This window comes from Chenopodium quinoa, unplaced genomic scaffold (assembly GCF_001683475.1).
Source record: "Chenopodium quinoa cultivar QQ74 unplaced genomic scaffold, ASM168347v1, whole genome shotgun sequence".
In the NCBI taxonomy this organism is placed as follows: Eukaryota; Viridiplantae; Streptophyta; class Magnoliopsida; order Caryophyllales; family Amaranthaceae; genus Chenopodium; species Chenopodium quinoa.
In genome coordinates, this window is record NW_018744878.1 from 4,723,948 (window position 1) to 4,749,595 (window position 25,648).

A 25,648-nucleotide genomic window follows, 5' to 3' on the forward strand; every position below is an offset into this window, starting at 1 on the left:
TGGTATGATCTAATTTATTTAACTATTGTAAGTTTACGTATTTAAAAAATGTACGTTATGATGAATTTAACAAGATATCACATACCACTTGAAATCAAAGTGATTTTATAAACAAGATCCTTATTGAATGGGAACGTACGAATGTACCTAAGTGGTACATGTAACAACTAAATTTAAAAGAAAAGGAAAAAAAATAGAGGTAAAAATATACATATACTATATTTTGATGACTGCAAACTACTGACGAGCAAAAATGATAGCTTAATTGTTATTTAACAGGAGAGCGGATGATCCTGTAGAATTACTCTTGCACTGCTGATTTACTCCTGCAGCAGATGGATGCATAACACTTAGATATTTGTTCGTCATTTAACAGTTCAACACACAACAACATCGAGTAATGACACAATTGACACCCCTCCAAAGTCCAGGCACGCATGTCAATTTACTTGGAAACACACACATATCCAACCAAAAAAATTTTAAAATAGAGAGGTGGTATATGCCACTCAAAACGATTTAACTTAAGGACCCTTATGCTTAGCTATCACACTTCTGAAATTTATGTTCGAGTTTTGAATAGTTTTTGAATTCAATACAAATGCTAATTTTGAAAAATGGGTGACTCGGGTTTATGTATGAACACGGGGTTATCTCTAGAGGTCATGTGGAGTGTTGCACTAACCCAAAACTAGAACTCAAGAACATGAACTCATGAGTGTGCAATCGAGATTTTTGTGTAAATTTCTTCAGTTTAAATGTACTATCTCCGTTCCACTAAGATTGTCCCATAACTTTTAGTTTGTTTTTTTAAAAAGTCGATTCATTATCATTTAGGGGATACCTTTTTGTGGTTGTATATTGTTTGTGGAGTGAGGAAGTCATACAATTAAAAAAATATATATATATACTACTGTATAAAAAAAATAAATAAATAAAAAATAAAATTAAAAAATGGGTCAACAGGTTTACTAGCTTAGGCAGTTATATTGTTAGGCTAAAATGGTTGGGTCAATGCATATGAAGTTGGGCCATGTGTTAAAGGTCCAGTAAGTGACTTAACTACAAGGTGTCTTGTCTTATTATGGTTGGTTGCCTGGCAGCAAATTGATGGTGGATCGCAACGTTGGGCCTAACAACGTTGCTATAAGACAGGTGAGGCCTAATGTGTTGGGCCTAACAATGTTGCTATGTACTCCATAAGTCCATAGTCCATAGTACTCGACTAACCCGTAGAGGTTTAATGTTATTTTTTTTTTTAAAAAAAAAAATAGAATAAAAGAAGAAGTGATTATATATTTATATCTAGGGCTGAGCAGAGTGCGGTCTAGACCGCACCAAACCGCAAACCGAACCGCAATATTACGGTTTGGTGCGGTTTACGATTTGAAAAGTACGGTGCGGTTTTTAAATTTGACCAAACCGCGGTTTAGCGGTTTGGTGCGGTTTTAAAAAAAATTTAAACCAAACCGCACCGCAAACCGCAATCGTAAATCGTAAAATCAATAAAAATACTAAAATTTAAAAATAAATTCAAAAAATAAAAAAATAAACAAATAAAAAAAATAAAAGATCCTAAGATTTTTTAAGGTTACTGATTTTATTTTGCAAAACCTAGTAGCCGACATATTCATCTCTTATCCTCATCTTAGTCACTATCCCTCTTCTCCCTCATTTTTCTTCCTCTCTGACTCTTTATATCAATTTCATAATTTCTACATCTTTTTCTCCTTCAAATCTTAATTATTGTGAGATCAAGACCATTGATTTTCAAACAAATCGACCACCACATGCAATCATATTGTTAATTGCTCGCCTCCAATACAATATTCACAAAGAAATCTGAAGTAAGTAGTACTTTTTTTAAAAAAATAATTAAATCTTTATTTAAAAATCTATAATATTCATGTGTAAATCTTGTATTTTACATGATCAATTGGTTATAAGCATGCGTTTTATACATAGTATCAAATTTGATTTTTTTTTTCATTTTATTTTTTGTTTATAACCTCTCAAATTTACAAGTCACAATTTTATGCATGTAATTTGTGTATAGTCTGATAGTGTCTTTAATTTTAAAATTTGTGCAACTAATTTATTAAATTTTTTTGGTCTAGTTTGTTTGTCTCATATAACGGAGTCAAGTACTGGGTCTTGCAAAGTAAGTTATTACTTCCTCAATTTATTAGCATTTTTCTACAATTGTAAATCATGTTTATTGATTTTACTTCCAACTGATTTATTTTTGATATTTTGACGTGTAGATGTCAAGTGCAGAAGGTAGTCCAAGTTCTGTTGGGACTCCCCTTGCTAATGATGATAATGAGAAGGTAGTCCAAGAAGGAAAAACCGCAAACCGCACCGCACCAAACCGTATATTGCGGTGCGGTTTGTATATAATTGCGGTTTGGTACGGTTTGAAAAAATCACAAACCACAATTTTGCGGTTTGAGATTCAAACTGCACCAAACCGCACCGTGCACAGCCCTATTTATATCTCTCTTCGGTTGCCTCCATTTAGAAGACTATTGAAATTTTTTATTAGGTGAATTTTATGAGAGACAATGTTGGTGGAAAAGAATTGGCTTAATTTGACAATATAGTCTATTATAACATGCAAAAACTTAATAGTAGAACATAGAAAAATACAAATAGTAGGATATAATGTAAGGTTGAAAGCCTAATGGTTATGAAGTATTGCCTATTGTAATTGTTTTGGCCAAAATCTGCTTGCTAGATTCGACCAGGTTCTATAGGCCAACAGCTAGATTAATAAGGATATGAATGATAGCGTACGTTCAAAGAATGGGGGTGGATAACCTACAAAAGATGAACAAAGGCGAAAGAGAAGAAGAGACACAAGATGATGACGCAGAAAACCCAGGAATAAGGATAAAAACTGCGAGTGGCGTTGAGTCCACCAATCTACTAGTTTCACAATGAATTACAGGTACAATACAGGTTGTTTTGTGACTAAGAATAAATCTATAATTTAGTACCAATTGCTAACGACTATGAAATATGATGCCTAGGGCTTGTATCTTGCCTTTTTACAATGGTCTTCCATCTTATTTATAATAGGGGAGTCTTTTGAAGTCTTGTAACAGCTTCTTTGATGATTCCTTGAAAGTAGGAGTTAGCTGCTAGGTTCATCTCTGAGATTTATGCCATGTTCTCTTTGTGTTTATCCTTTGCCTTTTGACTTGTTCTTTGCTGCTAGTTAGTCGGAGAATAGTGGGAGTGTCCTCCATGAAAATAGGAGAAGTAGTTTGACTCCTTGATTTGGTCTTCAACGAATGTGGACTAATTTGTGGTGCAGATATATTTAACATTTCCAATTGACTGATTCCTGGTGGGAAATATCTCCTCCTTGATTGTAGGAAAGCTTATAACAACTTTGACTTCGTTCAAACTTGGATTCTCTTAGAATATTCCTTGGAAGTATCTTTGTTTGATTTCGTTTAATACATGGAACCAGGTAGCTGATCACGTAGCAATCTGTCACCTGTAACCTAGCAAGTTGTGACCTGCAACCTAGCAACCTGCAGAAATCTAAACCTGTAGTAAAAACTTAGGCACAATAGTAATCAACTTGAGATCCTACTTCTTGTTGGTTATGCTTTTCGTGGCAAATAGTTAGTGTTAGCTTGTGGCTATATGGGATCATAAGAGAAAACACATCAATATGTGTGGGGTGACTCAAAAATTAGACATCGTATATTAGAATAAGCAAAACTAATTAAGAATTTTAATCAACAGTCAATAAGAAGTTAGTTAACCTTTGATATAGACTCTTGTTATTAAAAATAAATAACTCTGTCATAGAAGTTGAGATATATATTATTATTATTTCATGTGTAACTATTGGGTGGTAAGGTGATTACGTACATTATCAATTTATCTGTTACATGAGTTTAAACAAATAAATTAACTAAACACACATTATTAAAGGAATATAAATAACTATTAGCCATGGTAGTAAGGATATGCACCTTGTGTACTCGTTCCTTTCGAACATTGTGGATGCTACACCATGTAAAGACCTTTTTAGTTCGGCGAATATCATCCACCGTTCATCTAAAACTGACATCAGTTACAGTTTTCTAGGTAATCTTAGGACAGATGTGCTCACAATTCAACTCTATTCATAGTATTCAAAAAATGATAATTATAACTCGTAAAAAAAAAAAAACAAACAGTAATTGTGATTTTATTATTGAGTCAACAAGAAGTACAGAAAAAGAAGAAAAAAATAAGTATGGTAAGTGAGAACACAAATGAATGTGGTCCACAAGAAAAGAGAGAAAAGGGTAGAATAAAAAGAGGAAGGCCAATAAAGGGTAAGGGGATAATTGTCATTATAATAAATGAGCGTGAAGAAACAAACAGTTGAAGACAGGAAAAAAGGTTCTGCTGCTGCTCCTACTTATGCGGCCGCCAGCAATTTTATCGGCTGTGGAACCGGCTTTACTCTCGCCTCAAACCCCCCCACACCCACACCACCTACACGCTACTATCTTACTTTTTTTTACCACTTCTATTAGTACTGTATATCAATGGATAATTACCACTCTACCTTTACCCTTTTACTGCCAAGTGAGTATTTTATTATCTTTGCTTCTATTTTGTCTCTACTTATAAAGCATTATCTTGGACTGCTTTCCAACCTTGCTTTTTTTTATTGGCCTATTATAAATCACAAACTACCAACACTTACTATTTTATTTATTTATTTAGGCTTTTTATTTTGTTAAATTATAAATTATTTTTACTTAAAATTATTTGTACTTAATGAATTTTACTTGGCGCATGTTCTGATTTACTGAACTGAATTGAATAAAGCTGAAATGTATTGTTTATGAAAGAAAAAAATTAGGAGCTAAACTAAAATTAAACTGAACAAAACAGACCCTTATTGAATTTCTTTATCTCTTATTAATTAACACGTTTTAACTTTATATCCGAATGAGTTATTTTGACTTTCTTATGTAATTAATAAATTTTAAAAAAGCACATGTGTGATTTTATTAGATTCGTTTGAAAGTATGTTAGGGGAATAAAATGTCACTAGAACACTTAAATAAAAACAAAAGGAGTAATGCTTACTTTGCGTTGTAAAGATTTCAGCTTATATTTTCGAGATAAATGATTCAATTCCTACAAAGTGAAGTTGATGGAGTTGATATCATTTTTCGAATCTAAGATTGACATCAGTTACAGTTTCCTACAAAGTGAAGGGTATAATTGGCATCAAACTATTCAAAGAGTAATCTTTTACTTTTTATAAGATATGGAGGCCGGTAAGAATAAGATCTACTTAAACCTAAATGCAATAAATCAATTTAACAATAATAATAAAAAAATACTCTTTGTGTCCTACGATAATGGACACACCTGACCTTTTCTTTTCCCATCGACCATTTTTTTATATTATATAAATAAAATGTTACAATTATAAATAATATGTCGTTGGATTTATCTAATGGTATGTTAGTTCAATTATCAAGTTTTAATTAAAATATACTCCATCCGTTTTTAAATACTTGGGCCATTTCTATTTTTTGCACTATTTATTTGTCATACTTTGACTAATGTTTGTGATTTATACATAAGAAAAAATATAGTATTGTAGGTACTTGTTTGAAACATCTTAATGAATAGATTATTAATTTCCAATTGTTAGAATTTATACTTATTGGTAATTAAAGATATTAGTGATCAAAGATTAGCATCGTCATGCGTGTCTAAAAGAAATGGAGCAAATATTTAAAAACAGAGGGAGTATATAGTAAAAAAAAAACTAAAAAAAAAAACACACAATTTCATATATAGCTGGTTACACCATATAGCTAGGTTACTTGGTCAGAGGTCAATCGACTCGTCAATGATAACCTGGTTAGAGATTACTCGTGTGTCAGCTGGCCACACTATATAGCCACCTACATAAAAAAAAAAAAACGCGTTAAAAAAAGGTAAAATATATAAATAATTTTAAGACAAAAATAAATGGATAAAACGGAGCATTGTGGTAATTAAAGTGGTAACGGCCTTGGTGTATGCGACAATGCTCGGGTAGGCTGTTAGAAAGACAGAGGAGTCGTATTCCTAGTTTGTAGTTTTTCTTTTTATTTTTTAGGCACTGTCGTACTACTCTGTAATCAATCTACTTGTATTTCATATTTTCTCACACAAACCGGGACCCCCCCCCCCCCCTTCTCTTTCCCTCTCTCTCCCCCCCTTCTTCTTCACTTCCTTCTACGCCCATTTTTTTTTAATTTCAAAACTAAAAAGTAGCACTGCAGAACCAACCACAACCACTACACCATCTTCCTTCAAAACTCAAACAACCCAATTCAACCTCAACTCAACAAGAAGACCACATCGGAGAACAAGCAGCACCACCACCACCACATTATTACGCCGCCGCCTCCGCCGCCATTCTTCGGCATTACACCTTGTCTGTTACTTCTTCTTTCTGTCTCTCTCTTTCATTTCAGATCCTGCATTTTCCTTTTCCCCTTCATAATTACCATTCTCATCGTTCTTTCTCTTAACTTTTTTTTTTAACCTAACCTTTTTTTTTTTCATGAATGTTAATTCATAATTACCCTATTTTATTTATGTAATTTTAATTTTAATTATGTCCTCTGTCTTGTTCGTCTTTTTACAACTGAAGAAACCCCAGTTAATTTAATTTAATTTTTTTTTTTTTGTACTTTTACATTCTAGACGGACTTGTAGATTCTTATGTTTTTTTTTTTTTTCTTTCCCTGTTTACATTTGTACGGTTTCCATTATTTTTAATTTATTTTAACTACTTTCTTTGGCTTCTGTGTGCTCATTCGGACAATTTTTGTCTTTCCTTCCTCTTTTACTCATCACTTAATTATACTATTAAAAAAAAACAAATTATTGAGAAGAGAAAGGATGTAATTACTAGGTTTTTGTTTTTTTGTTTTTATTTTTATTAAAAAAGAAAAAGAAAAAAAAAAGGGATAATGGGGTTGTTGTTTGTTTAGAAATTGAAGTGTTTGTTGTGTTGTGCAAATAACATTAATAGTTTATCAACAGTTTGTTTGTTAGTTGTAAATGAGGTTGAACAGCAATTAAGAAGCTGCTATATTTGGTGATTATAACAGGAATACCTAATTGTTGGTACACAACACAATGAATCAGAATCCTGCAATGGAGCTTTATTATGCCAACAACACTACCTCTGCTTATCCAAACCCTTATCAACACCAACATTCTGATCATTTCATGGGCTTTTTCGACGGCCTTGCTCACCCCAATGTCAATCCCGTTTCCAACCCGAACCCGTCTCTTGCTTATGTTTACCCTCATGTCCCTATGCCTAATCACCAGGTATGTTTTCGTTATCATACATTTTCATTTGTTGAGTCTTGTAGATGACTATGCTCGTACTCGTTTACTTTGTGTTGCTCGATTTAAGGATTTTTGGGGCTTGTTGTTGACACATTGTAACAGTATTTGTTGTGGTGTTGTCAAATGTGAAGAGTGATCATGCTTTCTGAATGCTTGTACTCAGTCATTTTAGCAATGCTCGATCATTCTTGACACAATGTAACAGTACTATTTTGTTGAGTTGTTGTCAAATGTGAAGGTGATCATGTTTTATGTTGTTGGTCAATGATTGATGAAACTACTTGCTAAATGCATCAATTATTTTATCAGAGCAAAGGTTAATTGTGTCTTACAATTGACTCTTTCAACTAGGACATTTCAACCAGGCCAACTTTTTAACGATTAGTCAACTAATTATGTAGCATATTCCTTGTTGCTTCTTCAGGAAACTGCATATTGGTCAATGAATATGAACTACAACAGATCTGATTTCTCTGATGTCGGAACTACTTCTTATTATGGTTACGATGTTACCAATCCTTTGCCAAGAACCGAAATTAATCGCAGGACTTGGGAGTATTCTCCTTCTATGCACATTGAAGAACCAACCATGGTCATGCAATCCCAAGAAAATGTAGTTACAACTTCAGATGCTGCTGAAGAATGTGAGTTTGCCAATGTCTTGCTTGTTTTCTGGTTACAAGTCATTAATCAATTTGAGAATTTCTGTCTTTGTTTTCTTTTCAGTTTGAACACTTTTTGGGAGATATTTTTTCCCAAAACTTTCAGATGCTTTTATGCCATATTGACCTACAATATTTGCCATATTTTTCAAAACAATTTGACCTTTCCTTATTTTGTCAGGAATTGATTTGTCTGCTACTTTTGATCTAATTTGACACATATTTTCTCCATGTCTATAGGTCCTGATGACGATCAAGACGATGATAATCCTGAGGTATGAGTCTGCATCATAGCTATTTTCAGTAATGCAAGCAAGATTTCATTGTCTGCTTGTTAGTTGAAATATGGTCAATATATGTGTAAAATTTATTGAAACATAATTAGTACTTAGGATTTGCAGATAATTCTTGTGATTTGTACTTGCTTAATCATCCTTTTGACTCTAAGACCATTATCCTGTGAGGTGGAATCTTGGTGTGGTTGATTGCTTTTGTTGGTTAGGCAACAAAGGGGCCTTACTACTGTCTATTTTGTTACAGGTTGCTTGGCAAGATGACGTTGATCCTGATAGCATGACTTACGAGGTTTGTTCCCATTTTACATGGCTTATCTTCTTCTATAATCCAATTTCGTGATAACTGCTTATATAAATGTAAAGTAGTTATTTTGCCAACTGCGATGGCGTCTCATGCAGCTTGGCTTGTGGTGTAGGGTATTTGTGATGCCAATATAGTCGATACAGTTCTAAATTGGGAACATTGAAGCAGAGATCTGCCCAATGGGTGCGTAGCTTGTGAAAGATGCTATGTTTGATGTTGGATATCCTAATTACGTAGAACTCCTTGTTTTAAATTGGACAAATTCACTGGTTAACTAGAAGTTGCTTTTGTATGTACAAAGCAAGTGGCTGATTTTGTGCTTTTAGCTGTTTTGTTCCGTGCATGTAATTTCTTACTGTTCATTGTCTAACTCTTTTTGTGGACAACTATTAAATTCTGCTCTACCTCATCTCTAAAAGTAATATAGTGCTGAAGTCACCCTTACAAGCTGCCATTTGAAGAACCCAGGGGAAAATATTATGCGTCATGGCTTAATATGCATCTCTGCATGACCTCTCCTTGCCTTTGGCCCCTTGCTGTTATAGTTTTTAGTCACACCACTGTTTCTGAACGAACAAATTTGATCTTTGCTTATCAAGAAGGGGCCCTGATCCCTTATGCTGCTTTTCTTTTGTGTATGATTTAAGTTTATGCATAAAAGGTGCATGTGAATTTGTGTGCAAAAAAAATACTTGTCGTTGTTCTATATATCCGAGTTTAGTTGGTGAGTGAATAAATCTCTTGTTGCAGGAATTACTTGACCTGGGTGAGGCAGTAGGAAGTCAAAGTCGAGGTCTTTCTCAAGAACTTATCAAGTTGCTTCCAACCTCTAGATATAAGGCGGGTGGTTTTTTCTCAAGGAAAAAATCCAGAGAAAGGTAATATTTTCAGATAAGTGCTATTTTCTGCCAAGAGTCAACAAGCTCCGTTTCATCTGTCATGTCTTGTGATATTATTCTGCTGTCTCACGTAGTATCAGTGGAAAAAAACACTTAAATTTTTCTCGTGTCATGATTATTATGCTGCTGAAAGTGCAGAATGACTTATAAAGGAACATTTTGATGTCATGATTATGTATCACCATTAGTGTCTCTGAAATGGTGCTCCTTGAATGTGTCGCTTCATTGGTTCTTTGAGATAGACAGAGACCGCAAGCCTTTGTATCCTAGTGTACATGAAATTCCTTTCTAAAATTGCCAGCACTTCTCGGTGTTTAGAGATAAATAAATGTTAAAACAAGTACCTGGATCTATAAGACATATCATAGAGTACTCTTATCAATGAGATTAATTGAAGTAGTTGGGCATGGTTAGTCATTAATTGGGGTCACTATGCATGCCTTCGACAAGTTCTTAACGCACAATTAAGAAGTAGGGCCTTTGCTTCATAAGTTAAAGTTTTTTTTGGCATGAGCTTTACAGCTTTACCTATGTGCTTCTTAAGGGGAATTACCTCTCTATTGCTGCTGCTTGATAAAAACTGTCGAAGGACTGGCATTTTACTTAATGAAGTTGCCTTTAAAGGAAAGTGTGTTAATTAAATGATGCATTGAAGAAGTTTTTAGTGTAATTATATCATGCAGGCTTTCTGAGTTATCTCATTTGTGGCATATAAACTTCTTTGCTGTCTCATATTTGCTTCAATGCAAGAATACTGTGGTTATCATCATTATTGAACTAAAAATTTTGGGCAGATGCGTAATATGCTTGGTTACATACAAAATTGGGGACCAACAAATGACATTGCCATGCAAGCATGTATACCACTCCAAATGTGGGAGGAAGTGGCTCAGCATAAATAAGGTAAACTAGGGTCAATAGAACTAAACAGATGTGTGTATTTTGTGTACATATATCCTTTTGGCACATTTTTCTGATATGGTCTGTTTTGTTGTTATCAGACATGTCCGGTTTGCAATAGTGAAGTGTTCGGGGATGAAGTAAGGAATTGAAAACATTATTGGGCAAGCGTACAGATACAAGCTTAGTTTTTGTGTTGTCATCAATTTTGTTCTTGGTTCCTGGTTTTTAGGTACAGAGAGCTGATTTTGAATTTACGGCTATATAGTCACCCCCTCCTCTTCTTAATCTAACTGATATATGACCAGTTATGTCTCGTGGTACTCAGAATCTAATATAGAGAGAAAAAAGTTCTAAATGTTGCCTACTACTCCTATTATTCCCTTCTTCTCTTGGCCAATGTTATTAGATTATTACCTCGTTGCATCAGACATCAGTGCCAAGTGGCTGGGATCTGTGCACTATAGATAGGGTAAGGTACTCAAATGTAATGTATGATCTCATTATATCTTTGATCGGAGTTATATAATTGACAATATTACTGCTAAACAATTAAGGAGTATAGGGTAATTGACAATGTTGCAGTCATATATTCATGTTTAATAATTTTGCAGGAGTAACTATAGTATGGCAATCTAGCTATAGATTATTAATCAGCTTCCCCGTGATCCTTTGGGAGTCTGGGGCTGTTACCGTGTTGTGTATGTCATTTGAGGGAGCAATTGTACACATTGAAAATTTGAAACGCTCTATGGAAGCTGCTAGAATCTTAAGATGCTGATTTATATTGGTACGTTTGCTAGTACAAGTAGTGTCATTTCTCTCATGGTGGGTATGTTAATACAACCAACTATAACAATATTTAGTTATTTTTTTTTATTTCCAAACAAGTTACTGTATAAGAATTTTTTTAGTAAAAATATAATTTGGAAATAAATATCAAGCTCTAAAAAAGAATTTTGATGAGGAAATTTTGTATCTCTTGTGGGTTATGTATTGGGTCAGACAGAGTGAGTGTAGCCACTGTAACATGACACAAGCCCATGGCAAAATGAGTTATAGTTTGTGCATAAAACATTGTTTTTGATAATCAGCCAGCAATTTTTTTTCCTCCGTATGTATTTTTATCGGTTTATTTTGTGCAATCAAAGCATAAACTTTTTTTCCGTATACTTAGGGTCTGTTCACATAAACTGAACTGAGCTGAATTGAATTGATTGGAACTTAACTTACTTGAACTTAACTGAGTTGAAATGAATATTTTATGAGAGAAGAAAATTAGGAGCTGAACTGAACTGATTAGAGCTGAACTGAACTGAACTGATTGGAGCTAAACTGAACTGAACTGAACTGAAATTAAGTAAATGTGAACAGGCTCTTAGGCACTTAGCACAAGTTTTTTTTTCTAGGCTTCACAATTGGAGTATTAAGCACATCTATTGAGAATCAAATCGCGCAGCGCATTGGATAGCTACTGTAGGTCATTTAGTGTGTAGTATATTGATAATTGTAACAACTCTAGTTTGTTTTCTAATCTTTCTTTGACACATTAGGAATTTCCCTGTAAAGAGGGTTTTCTTATGTTTATTTTTTCACTTTTTAAAATAAAATAATAATAAAAAACTTAGTTTGTAATTTTTTTTTTTATTAAAAGGTAAGGAGGATCCTAACCGGCTAACCGTATCTCAATTCTTAGATTTTTTTTGGTCATGTATTTACTGGTCAAACGCTTCGAGAGTGAGGGGGAAGGGTAAGGGATCCTCACCTTCAAAGTGTCTCTAGTAGAGACTGATCCCCACCGATTTATAGATTATCATGGGAGTGTGTATAAGTAATAAAAAAAAAACTGTCCTATTTATACTCTGTAGTCTGTACATTGTAAAATACAACTGGTTATACAATAAAAATTACTGTGGGAGTGTATAACGGGGCCAAACCATTGTTTTGTTAGTGCAATGGAATTGTGGGCTACAAAAATGGTGGTATGAGTAGGCCCAAGAAATGAAAAAAAGAAAGAGAAAAGCCAGGTAAGAGAGTTGCAACGGTCGAAAAGTAAATGAAAGACTCAGAAATCAGGACATTGTCTCCTTTCATCACATTCTCTTTAACGTTGCTTCCCTCCTTTTTTATTCTCCAACGTTACAACTATCAATATCACCAACCCCCCCTTTTTCTCTCTCCTCCATTTTCAGTTGTCCTGTATTTCATCTTTCCCACTCTCATCAATCATTCCAGTAGCTTCCTAGCTACATATATTCTTGAATCACTCAATTAATAATAAAGAAGAAAGATAGAAAATGGAGGCTGCTAAGATCGATTGGAAGAACATTGAATCTGTGTTCGTGATTGATCAAGTTTTCGAGAATATTAATGCTCCCAAATGGGTTGATTTCTTGGCTTCTCCTTCTTCTTCTTCTTCTTCTTCTTCCTCTTCTGATGATGTCGCTTGGTTTTGCCGCCCTGGTATGCTTTTCTTGCCATTTTTGAAGTAATTAATTAATCTTAATTTGTTGTTTCCTTAATTGGGATTTCTGTTCTTGAGTTTCCAGATTGTAAGCATCCTGCAACTGCTGAAGATTTCCTCAAATCAACCCCTTCTTCTTCTTCTTCTAAGGTAACTTCTTCTCTTTCTATTCTTGATTATAAAAATGGGGTTTTGTTTCTTTTATTGGAATTGAATTTGAGATTGTATACTTGCAGTTGTTGAGATCTGTTAGTGTATCGAAGCTCATTGGACTTGCCGATTGGACACGAAAAGAACCCACTCTTTTCAAGAGGCGTATTCCACCTAATCAAGATTCTGAAAATCAAAACCCTAATTTCTCAACTCCTCAATATACTTCCCAAAAGGATGAATTTGATGAAAAACCCAGATTAAAACCCACTAATTCTGCTAAAGATTTGTTTGGTGGGAGGGACCTTTTTGGTAAAATCAGTGATTTCTGTAATGAGTTGAAGAAGATTACCAAAATTAGGGACAAAGAGGATGAGAACCCTGAGGAGGAACAGGAGGATCAACCCCTGCACCAAGGACAAGGGCCTCTTAAACTCAATGCCAATCACTCTTACAAACCATTAGGCTCGGTCCCGGTTGCCGCCCTCGCTCCCGGCCTTAAACACAAGGAGAATAGGATGAATGACAGTGATAATAAGGAAAGGAAGCCTTTGCTTCAGGTTAAATCTGAAGGTGCACTCAAAGCCAATGCCAAGCCTAAACTCAGGAGAAACATGTATGTTTGTCTTACTTATGCTTGCTACTTTCTTATGTACTGTTATATTGGGCTGATGTTTCAATTGTGTATGTTTCAGGAGAGATGATGAATCAGAGAATATCCCTATTTCTCTGAATTTGAACAATGTTAAGCGCGAGGCTAAGGTATCGCCCATACGCACGAATCCTCCTACGCCTCAGGGGTTTTCAGCTACTCGTGATCCTATCAAGGCCACACCTTCGAAGGGACCAAAGTCTAAGCTCATGGTATGGATCAAATTTCTATATTACTAATGCCTGAATTGATCATTTGCTGGCTTGCTGCACCTTACAGTTTGTATTCTTAATGCTGGTGTATTCTTTTCTTGTCAAGTTGTGAGATTGATTCCAATGTTGTTACTTGAAATTGCACAATCAAACTATGCAAGGCCTACTTTTGGCATAGTGTACTGTACCACCAATGTTAACAAATTAACATGCTAATCTTAGTCTATGCTACTGTTGCCTGTCCTTTTGATGGTGCAAAACCAAGTTCTGTTTGGCTGAATCTTACAATAATTTGAGCCTCTTGATCAGTGTTTCCCTGTTATTCTTCCTTGCCAAACAGCATAAATTCTGCAACGCGTGTTTATCGAAATCTACTTATTAACACTGATTGTTTTATTCTACCAGGAAAGGGAGATTTTACAAGAATTGGGACAGAAGAAGACACTGAGGGATGAGCTTGACGAGAACATTGAGAAGAGTGAAAACGAGAACGCATCTCTTGTTGCTGCAAAAGAAGGAAGAACATTGGATGTGTTCTGGTTCTTAAAGCCTTGCACACTGTCTTAATGAACACAGTTTTAAGCATAATCATTCTTTAATTTTTTTTTTTTCATATATATCTCTAGTTTTTTTGTGGGGTGAAAGAAGAACAGAATCCCAATAATCCACTCAATTTGTTAAATAGCAGTACATCTGTAGGTTTTGTGTTTATGTAGCTTTCTATTCTTACATTATTCATTTGTCTATGATTATCTAATAAAGGATACACATTTCAAGCATTGTACTCCATAGTCCATAGTTGGTGAGTAATATATTTGATTTCTTCATTTTTACATAACACATCTCTGTATCGTCGGCGATATGATTGGTCGAGTTGTTAATTGTGACTGATTTTTCATTGCTTTGTTAACCTTTTTGAAGATCATTAACATGGTGATGATCTTGGACTGAATAATTTTCAACTATTCCTGTTTAACTTGACCTTTTATCTATAACACAATATGAGATATGACAAAAAAAAAAAAAGTCTAGGAAAATCAGGTAATTTGGAACTTAAACTTTAGATGTCACCTTAGAAAAGCAAGGACGAGTCCATGTGAAGCCACGTGAACTAATTGAACTCAAAAGTCCCAAACAGATAGAGACTAGACTTGTCTTTAATCATCCAAAGTTGTAAAGCTCGTTTGGTATGTACCAAGTAATAATGTAAAGGAAACCATTATGTTCATGGAACCATGGCTTTACGGTCCTCAAATAATTCGAGGGAGCCCCCAATTGATGAGAAACAAAAATTGTTTACGAAAATGCCATTCTAACTTAGATGTTTAGTTAATTTATTTACGAAACTGTCATTGAATAAACGATTTTTGTTTATCACGAAAATAAACTTGTATTTTTTCAAATAATTCTATCTCTAATATTTCATTTTCGTAACAAAGTTACATACAGATACATAATCAAAATTGAAAAGCAGCTAAAAAGGAAACACAGATTCAGGGGGCAGAAAGCAGGAAAGAAAACAAACAAAAGAGCAGAAAATTACAAGAGCTAAAAACAAGCTTGAAGATCGATTATTTTGACAAATTTCAACTAATATACATGTTTTGAAATTGTATATGAACACAAGTTAAATCAATAACAGAATACTTGTATTGATCTAAGCTCTGCAAACAAAGAGGATGCACTATTATTGCATAATTACAAGGCAAACTATCTAAAACAAATCAGAAGCAGTAAGAATAATCAAACTGCTTTAATCACAAATCCCACCTATATACTCTGCTTCCTACTACACACCTAAACCCAGAAACATCTAGATTTTCATTATTAGCAAGGTCGGTTACAAAACCAACCCCCCAAAAAAAAAAAAAAAAAAAAAACAAAAAAGAAATTCGGGTATGTACAGAAAATACTCTGATTTCGTGATTGTGATTATTCAACCATCAAATTAGCGAATTGCAGCTTCTTCATCCAGAAAATTCAAAACTTTAGCACCCAATTAAATTGAAAAAGAAAAAGGTGAAATTGTAAATTGGATCTAGTTGGTGGAGGAGGAAGCAGCACGGAGCAAGAACCTAAAGGCACGGCGGAATCGAGGTACCACCCTTGTTCGATATCCGCTCGTCTCTCTCATCAATTCTTGAATTGCCGACACAAAGAGCGTCAAGTGTCTCATCGGCGGCACGTAAAGCGTAAGTGGCACCGCCGAGAACGCCACCGCAAAGAAGAATTGTACCACCATGATTAGTTTCCCGCGGTAATGGTAATTATTATGGCGTTTAATTTGGGTTTGAAGACGAAAATGGAGGATATTGAGTCATGTCATGTGTGTTTGTCTGTCTAGAAATAAATGGGATGACTTTCAACCTTCTTATCTTGTTCATTTTTATATACGTACTAATTTATATTTTTAATAAATACGAGTATATTCTAAAGTTTGGAGTTAAAAATGTTACAATGGGCTACGCTCTCTTAATGAACGCGTGACAATTAATTTGATCCGCTAATTTTTTTATTTTATTTTATTATTTTTTTTTAAAGGGGAGATTAAAATTCATTAATAATAAGCCATACGGCACTTACATAAGAAATCGTAATCGAACAATACAAAGACAAAAGAACCAATTACAAGTTCGAAATAAAGGAAACTACAATTGCACGCGCAAAATGACTTTCTAAAATACCCTTGGCTCATATAACGTTGTCCTATGCAGCCTCTTGCAAGGGGGTCTGACAATATGTTGTAGTTTCTGACGTGAACCTTCATTGGCTCAAAATCCTGTACTCCTCGACCTGAAATCAAAATTGGTGTCGTACACTTCACCATTGATAAGACAATCTCTGATTTAAACATGGATATCGGCATGGAAGCATAACCCTTTAGCCCAAACCAACAGAAAATCAAACCAAAGCCCCATAGCCAAAAAACCCGGCTCAAATCCTACACCAGAAGATCGGTACATCGATCTGCACACCCCTTAGCACACCAACACACCACACAAAAGAAAAAAATAACTAACCCAAATAACATACAAAGGCGGAAACAGGAAACCCAAACACTACACACACCACTAATAGAAAAAACAGGAAAAAACTTAAAAATAAGAACTACGTGCCTATACTAACTTAAAAGTATATTACTAACCTCAATCTCTACGTGCCTATACCTTGCAACTCCATGTCCTTTTTTCTTTTCTTTTTAAAATCACAACTTCATCATAATCTCCTTGTCAGTCGTGGCTTTTTGACATGCTATCTATACTTTATTATATATTAAAATGTGTTTCTAATACAAACACCAATAACAAATGAATTAATAATCTTATCGTCTTTGCCATCTTTTAATTATGATTCATGTTCAATCATAATACACTAAATACGGAGTACTTTAATATATACTCCCTCCGTCTAAAAAAGAATGACCCATTTGCAAAATTAGAATATACTCCAATTATCAACTATATTTGTGCAAAATTAGCTTCCCCATATAAAAATTTGATTTTCCATGTTATTTTATTACTTTCTCTCTCTATTTTTTTTACAAACCCCATGTAAATTTATCTTTCCAATATACTTTTACTTCTTTTTACTTAACTTCCTTAATACCCGCGTAATCAACCCAAATAGGCCGTTCTTTTTGGGACGGAGGGAGTAGTACATAACATAACATCAATTCGAGAGCTTTTTTTGTAAGAGTGTTTGTTTTTTAGTTTCATTAGTTATAACTATTCACTATGGAGTATTTTTTATAATTATACAGTTTATGATTTTATAGCTCAAATATTATATTTTGATATTCAAAGTAAATTCCGATTAGTGTTCGGGTCACACAGTAGTTATTCTATTAAAAAAAGGCCTAATATTAAATCATAGTCCAACATCTTTAATAGGACAATTACTTTATTAGTTGTGACTTTTTATAAATATAATGTTTATACAATATAATAAATTAAGGGGAATAATCAACGAATTTGTTACAGTATATGAAAACTACCATGCAGAGTACAAATTGAATATTTATATGAAGTACTTCATAACATCATGAATCATGATCGTTACGTTTTTAACTTTTACCTCCATTATAGGTTATGTGCAACGATTTGACATAAAACAGATGCAGTATTTTGGTACCCAGCTAAGTTCTTGTCAATTTTTTTTTTTCACTAAGCTATCAATCACTACAGATTTACAGTCTTATGGGGTAATTTATTTGTGAACGACTGAACGTAGAGTGAGACCAAGGGAATTATGAAATAAACACTTCGCGCTGAGGGTGGAGGTTTTGGGGCTGGAAAAGAGTGAGAAGCAAAATTTGGAAATGTGTAGATGGAGTGGTCAGCAGTTTCTAGAATCTCAAGGTCCAGATGAATCGTCAGGCCAATAAAATTGGGCTTAATTTTAAAAATTGGGCTGATTAAAGGCCCAATATTACAGGGCCGATCTGATAAAAAAAAAAAAAAAACTGTAATCAGGTGTATCGCAGAATCGGGGTTCATCTTTCAACGAAGAAGAAGAAAAGCAAGCAAACCCTTAATTCTTCATTTCTCTCTCTCATTTTGAATCATCAATCTTATTGAAGAAGAACAATGGCGATGTCTCAGCGAATCAAATCAAGCCTTCCTCTGATTCAGAAATTTGTTGCATCTGAATCGCTTTCTTCTGGAAGATCCAGTTTTCAGAAGACTCTTTTTAACCCTAATGTCGTCAACGATCAGGTATTTTCTTAGATTTATAAGTTCTCAGATTAAATTAGGGGTTATTGATTTTGGGGATGGAAATTTAATTGAATTCATTTTTTTTTTCGTTTGTCGTAGATTAATTTGGGGATTTGATTTATTCCAATTATTTTTTGATTTTTTCTATGTCAGAGAAACTATGCTACATCAGCTCCCGCTAAGAAGGAAGAAATAAGGGTAACCATTTAAGCTTCAACTTTTTTTTTTTTGTTAGTTTTGTTATGTTTGTCCTGCTGATATGCAGTATAATTCCATTATATTCTCGTTGTTCTGCTTTAGTTTGAATATTATCGGGATTAGGTATTCCAGCCTTGGTATTAAGGGTGATTTATAGATGCTTCGATTTTGTTAGGTATAAATTCATGATCTTAGCTTCAATTTGAGAGAGCTTCTAGATTACCAGGGAAATCATGTTAATTTAATTGCTCATACTATTTGCTTAGACCTCTTCTGCTCACTTCTAAGAAGACGACTTGTTACCCATTGGTATAGGATCACTTAAGCCCGTAATTTGACTGTCCATTCGCAGCATCATCAATGTAGATGTCTCTATGGACATGATATGTTTTATTTTAAGAATTAAAGCTAGTAAATTTGTTTATAAATTTATAGTATTTGTGTTATTGGAATCTCAGTAGCCTTGCCATTCTCGTCGTTTGTCAAATCATTGCTTTTGACTCTCTTCTTTTTAGTTCTTTAGTACATCCAAATTACACAAGTTCATCTGAATGTTTTGTTTTGCTTAAAAAAAGTTGGTTTTACTTGAAGGGTTCATTTTTTTTTGGTGGAACCCAAATCACGAGCTCTCAATTTTCCAAGGACTCATCATTAGTAACGACCCTTGCTCACTTGTTGATTTTAGGAATAATCAAGCGTTAGATCATGCATAGAAATAAAAAAGACCAATATCAGTTCCAGCATAGCAAGACGCCAAGACCCAGTAGTTACACCCTCTAGGAAGTGTTAAATGAAACCGCCATTAAGTTATACATCAGCTAACCTTCCAAATTTTGTATAGTATGTCCTTGTGGAAGGAGAGTTCTAATGAATGGATGCTATTGTAGAAGCTTTGCTTGCTAAATGTAGGCATAATTTTTTACAAACATCTAAGTCCATGCTTCTCATATTTAATGTTTTTTTTGGTGTTATCAGGTTCCTTTTGCTATGTTTGGAGGTTCTGGGAATTATGCATCTGCTTTATATCTTTCTGCTGCTAAAGCCAATGATTTGGACAAGGTTGAGTCTGAGCTCTTTGACCTTATTGAGGCTTCTAAGAAATCTCCAAGGTTTTCTCAGTTTACAAAGGATATCTCTGTATCTTCAGATGTAAGAATTAAGGCTATGAGTGACATATGCGCTCAAGCAAAATTCTCAGATATTACAAGGAACTTTTTGGGTACGTCTCTTTGACTTAGTGTATGATTTTAGCTGTAAATTTTTCTGTTTTGTTCTTGTGCATGTAATATATGATGCTTCTCCTCTTTGGCTAAGTCATTATGTGAATAAAATTCTGCCTTCATCTCTAATTATTAGGCCGTATCAAATTGAGGATCACCTATAAGATCTAGAGTAAAAATGTCTTGTATGTCCTACGTGGATTGCAACAGCCTAAATAGAAGTTTGGCCTACCTGAACGGCAGAGGGAACATCTACTTAACATATCAACACTATTTGCTGGTTTCCTTTTGGTTGTGGAGATGCTTGTTCAAAAATTTGTCACAAACCCACTGAATCTTTAGCCAAACTTGTTACTTCTTGTTCGTCTGGGTTGGGCGGATGGATTTTATTGTTGGCATATGTCACTGTTGTTGCTACCCTGTCTCCATCTCTATAGGAGGCAAAAGTAACTTTTGCGAGGTTGCTTATCAGTTATGAGATGAGTATCATTCATTGTGGAGCAGGCTCTATACAAGGTCTGATGTAAATGTGCTCTAAGCCTTTTGACTGTTGGGATTTATAATCCTTGCTGAAATTACGTCAGGCATATCATAATTGCATACTTTTTATATGAATTCTGTATCATATGTGATACTTTTAAATGTTATTGTGCGAGATAATAATTTTTTGAAATCCTTTTTTGTCGTATCCCTTATTCAACCATGTTATTTTTTTGTTTTAAACTTGATGTTTCTCTTCACTTCAATTAGTTATTATGGCCGAGTATGGAAGGCTAAAGCACATAGAGTCCATTGCAAAGAGATTCTCAGAATTGACTATGGCACACAGGGGAGAGCTGAAAGCCATTGTAACAACTGTCATTGTATGTATCTTTTATCCTTGTTTTCTCTTTTAACTTTAAAGTACAAGAACACTAACTTGTATAGTATATCTATGATAATGCTCTCTTGTTCCTTGTCTTGATTTTTTTTGTCCAGCCCCTTCCTCCTGCTGAGGAGAAAGAACTGAAGGAAACTCTACAGGAATTACTTGGGCAGGGAAAGAAAGTCCAGCTTGAACAGAAGGTAAGTTTATATTCTGTTCCTCTTCATGTCTATTTTCGTCTTTCTTTATGTATTTGACTATTTGCCAAATTGAGCCATTGTGTTTGCTTTATTGTAGTTGAGTATTAATTTACTGTGGTCTGTTGAAATATGTTAGTATACTTGTCGATCTGATTTTTGAATTTCCATGGTTGTTACAGATTGACCCTAGCATTCTTGGTGGTCTAGTGGTTGAATTTGGGCAAAAAGTTTTTGATATGTCCATCAGGACCAGGGCAAAACAGATGGAGAGGTTTTTGCGAGAACCAGTCAATCTTTAAGTGCCCCTTGAAGTCTTATTCTTGCAGAGCGACTTTTAGATTCCCCTTTGTGATAATGGCAATGGTGCTGCATAAGATGAAAAGTCTTGACTTTGTCTCTTTTGACTCAAAATTGTTGAGGCCAACTTTTTTTTATTTTTCAGTTGACATGATCTGATGCACAAAATAAAAATCAAAGATCTTGTGGTTGGCATTTTCACCCAGCCAAAGTAAATTGACTTGTTAAACTATATTCTTGTAATTTTGTTCTATTATGTTGCAATTATTATATGTTACTAATCACTGAGTCATTTCTCTTGAAATGAAGTTTTGTGATGCTGTGCTTAGAAATATGATTGAGCTGTCTATAACTGAATTCGCCTAGGTATTGATAGGAGAGTTCCTAGTTTAACTATGATGGACAGTGCAAGTGATTTATCCATTACTATGCACAATGCTTTGTAGATGCGCAGGGACCAGGAAGGTTATTAGCAGACGGTGTAACATAACAAAAGTGCTCAGGGTATAAATGAAGTTTTGACACAATTATATACGGAGTAGCCTTGCTCACAAACAATGAGTAATCATCTTCGCATCAAATTCGGAGTAGCAATTTTCTGTAGTACGTATGTGCTGTTTCAGGTGAAGGTGGAAACTCTTTGGTAAGGGCATAGAACCATTAATTTTCAATTTTGATGTGATTCTTAAAGGTACGAACTTTAATAATACTAAATAACTAATCATTTTAATTTGAAGTTAGACTAAAAATGCGACAATATATAGCTGATATATTGTGTACTTTAGGGGAGAATTGGAGTCTGGAGAAGTGACCACAGTTACCAACTATTTCTGCTTTTTAATTTTTAGAAGTACTCCCTCCGTCCCAAATTACTTGCAACGGTTTGACTTTTTGCACTATTCACACATCTCCCTTTGACCATCTTTTTTAACTATTATATGAAAGTCAATGTAATCATGTAAGATGTTGTTGGGTCTATTTTAATGTATAGTTTCTTAATATAAACTTTTTATAACTTATATAAATTTATAATAAAAGATATCAACGGTCAAACATGTGAGTCAAAATGTTGCAAGTAAATTGGGACGGAGGGAGTATATCTTAAAAGATTTTCTATGCAGGTATATTCACATGAAATCTTTGTCACTAGAAGTCAAGAAATATGCTACATCAACAGCTGACAACATAGTTAATTTGATGGGAATCGGACTTGAACCAACAAAACATTTAAACATATACGTAATATAAGGATCTGTTCTCTTCAAGTTACTTTAAGTTCAATTCAGTTTTAATAAGTTCAGTTCAGTTCTTAATTTCCTTATCTCATAAAATATTCAGTTCACTTCAGTTCAACTTCAATAAATTCAGTTCGGTTCAACTCAATTCAGTCAATCAGAACATGCCTTAGCTTTGTATTACGGAGTACAAGTTTCAATTATCTTAGCTACCTATTAATCTATTACTTCGATATGCTTTATGTTTTACCCTATTTTTTTTTCCATTTGCATTTTGCTATTTATTACAACACTTAGTAATTTCTAAATACTTGGTCTAATAAAACATCTCCAGCTTAATTGTTTGGTCTAATTAAAAAGGACAATGATTATTGCAAGACAAGCTGTATTTTGTTTTTAAAAAAACCTTGTGATTTCAAACATTAACCTATACATAGTATTAAACATCTTTGAATCATGATATACAAAACACTGAATATAATTCCTCATATGAGTATACAAATAACCATAAAAACAACTTTATAATTACATAATCTCAAGATTTAGAAACTAATACGAGTATAAGAGAAACGGATTCTCTTATTCAACGTATGTAAATATGACATTTAAAATAAGGTAACAATAGGTAACAATCCTATAAATTGCTCGAGCCAGAAACTAGTTTAAGAAGGATGTTAGTTGGCAAGCTAATGAAGTTCAAAGAAAAGGTATTGCTGTCAAAACAGCTGTTCCTTGAAACGTGGATTAGAGTAGCTTTGGAGTTTCTCCAAATGTCTAGTACTGTATGTTGCTATTAGCTTCCCCTATATACAACTGCTGCCTTAGTTGGATACTATCCCCAAATCTATTGTTTCTTTAGTTCTTATCCTTTTGCTTACTCACCATAATTTTGACTACGTACATTAGGCATTAGCAAAGATGCTTAGAGCCTAATATTCAGTTACTTCAATACTCTATATATAGTATCTATTTTAATTCAATTTATAAATCTTCATAGAAAATCAAAAGTTTTTTGTTTGAGCAATAGACTTTTTTATTTCCCCCAAAGATTGTTATATACACTTGGGTATACTGTGCACCCAATATATGTTTTTGCTTTTTTCATAATAGAATTAAAGGATGATTATTGCTCATTTAGGGCCTATTCCTTTCGGCTTAATTTCAGTTTAATTTAGCTCCAATCAGTTCAGTTTAATTCAGCTCATAATTTCCTTCTTTCATAAAATATTCATTTCTGCTCAACTCAATTAAGCTCCAATCAGTTCAGTAAATGTGAACAGATCCTTAATCATTAGATGAGTAAAAAAATAATCTTAGTGCATCTTGCACCTGGGTGTATGTTAAAAATTTTCATTTTTTTTTTTCAAACTTCTCTAAACTTATTGTTTTGAAATCTTATTCATTAGAATGATTAAAGAAAATAGGGATCAAAATATCACTCGAAACTTTGGTATGTACTCCATCCGTTTTTAAATACTTGCTCCATTTCTCAATGCACAAAGCTTTAGGAGAAATTAGAGAAAGTAATAAAATATAGAGGTAGTGGGGTAGGTGAAAGAATAAAAAATCGTAAAAAAAATAAAATAGTAGAGAGAATTGGAGGAGAGAGAATATCAAATTAATAAAATATGATTTATATTGGGTCCATTAGGTGAGGAAAATGAATTAAATATTGTAAAAAAATTTCAAATAAGAAAATAGAGTAAATATATTAAAACGGCCGGAAATGAAAAGTGGAGCAAAAATTTTAAAAACGGAGGGAGTAATAATGTGGAATTGTGTTACTTTGTTTGTATATTCGATCAACACTTTATACAGTATTTAAATTGAATACATACTCCGTATACAATTATATACTTCATTCGTTCTTTTATTATTGCACCACTTGCCTTTTTAAGAAGTTTCACAAATATTGCACCATTTTCTCTTTAGGAAAAAAATTATTTGTGTTCACACTACAAATACCCAACATACCCTTGCTTTTTCACACTTACTTTGTGTTCACTACAAATACCCAACATACCCTTACAATTTTGTATTTTTACCTTTCTCTCTCTTACTTTTTTCCACTACCAAAATATTTGCACCCAACCCCTATGTTGCAATAATAAAAAAACGGAGGATGTATATAATATAAGTGCATGTCTAGGCGGTAACGTTTCTTATACAGCACATAAATAATAAAATGAGGGCCAAATTAGAAGAAAAAAAAAAAGAGTTAAATAAGTGCATGGCCTGATTATAAGGTAGCAGATTGAGCCTAGAAATGTATCGTAGTTGTTAAAGGAGATGTAACAATCAATCAAAAATGTCTTTGTTTGACAGCCATATACGTTTGTCGCCATTCAAATCATAATATAAATGGTTATTTAAAAATTATAGAAATTAAACGAAATGGACAATTACATATTGACACGTTAAACGCTTAAGAAAAGGGGGAAGTATTTTACAAGCAGTACTTTCAGTACTACTCTTTTCTCTCTAAGAATGCAATGTGTATAGAGGTCATGAAATTAAAGTGAGTTTATACTTAGAATTCACGTGTGACCAAGTACAACTCTAAACACCTTTATTACTAATAATAATATAAAAATTGTAATGCTAGTACAGTAGTACATGTATAGTTGTATGTTGAGTTCTTTCTTTCATTTTTAATTGCAAGGTGGAGGAGATGTGCAATGATTTAAGATATAAGAGAGATAGAAAAAGAGATAAAAAAATGACTCCTCCCATGTAATGAGGCCATATGTGGAATATTAAAGAGCATTGTTGGTCAAGGTAAATGAAGTAGTATTGCTACTAATATATAGCTTCCTGAAAAAAAAAAAAATGTTGCGATTAAAAGAGAACAAAGGAAGTATGTGCTAGAAGGAAGGAAAGGGGGTCGAGCCCAGCCCAACTCAACTTGGCCAACCCCCTATAGAATAGTGTGTAGGCTATATTATGTGAAATGGAAGCAAAATAAATTTAAAAAAGAAAAAAAAAACAAGGTA

General features: G+C 33.8%; 3 protein-coding genes across 4 annotated transcripts; all 3 read left to right on the forward strand.

The window, feature by feature from the left end:
* Window positions 1-1,278: 1,278 nt before the first annotated feature.
* Window positions 1,279-10,817, forward strand: LOC110705669 (E3 ubiquitin ligase BIG BROTHER-like). Of its 2 annotated transcripts, XM_021883571.1 has the most exons (10): window positions 1,279-1,847; window positions 2,118-2,161; window positions 2,265-2,950; window positions 7,140-7,365; window positions 7,811-8,030; window positions 8,289-8,323; window positions 8,589-8,633; window positions 9,399-9,526; window positions 10,342-10,450; window positions 10,549-10,817. In XM_021883571.1, the coding sequence occupies exons 4-10, from the start codon at window positions 7,168-7,170 to the stop codon at window positions 10,597-10,599; spliced, it is 786 nt and encodes a 261-aa protein (XP_021739263.1). In that variant the 5' UTR covers window positions 1,279-1,847; window positions 2,118-2,161; window positions 2,265-2,950; window positions 7,140-7,167; the 3' UTR covers window positions 10,600-10,817. The 2 variants fall into 2 exon arrangements, with proteins under 2 accessions (XP_021739263.1, XP_021739262.1); XM_021883570.1 differs by lacking the exons at window positions 1,279-1,847; window positions 2,118-2,161; window positions 2,265-2,950 and adding an exon at window positions 5,592-6,457.
* Window positions 10,818-11,939: 1,122 nt separating this feature from the next.
* Window positions 11,940-14,760, forward strand: LOC110705670. Its single transcript, XM_021883572.1, has 5 exons — window positions 11,940-12,910; window positions 12,997-13,061; window positions 13,148-13,677; window positions 13,757-13,925; window positions 14,331-14,760. The coding sequence occupies exons 1-5, from the start codon at window positions 12,745-12,747 to the stop codon at window positions 14,490-14,492; spliced, it is 1,092 nt and encodes a 363-aa protein (XP_021739264.1). The 5' UTR covers window positions 11,940-12,744; the 3' UTR covers window positions 14,493-14,760.
* Window positions 14,761-18,396: 3,636 nt separating this feature from the next.
* On the forward strand, window positions 18,397-21,724 carry LOC110705671 (ATP synthase subunit O, mitochondrial-like). The gene is made up of 6 exons (XM_021883573.1): window positions 18,397-18,640; window positions 18,794-18,838; window positions 19,814-20,057; window positions 20,809-20,921; window positions 21,037-21,123; window positions 21,303-21,724. Exons 1-6 carry the CDS (start codon window positions 18,512-18,514, stop codon window positions 21,420-21,422), a joined length of 738 nt encoding a protein of 245 aa, XP_021739265.1. The 5' UTR covers window positions 18,397-18,511; the 3' UTR covers window positions 21,423-21,724.
* The last annotated feature ends 3,924 nt before the right edge of the window (window positions 21,725-25,648 follow it).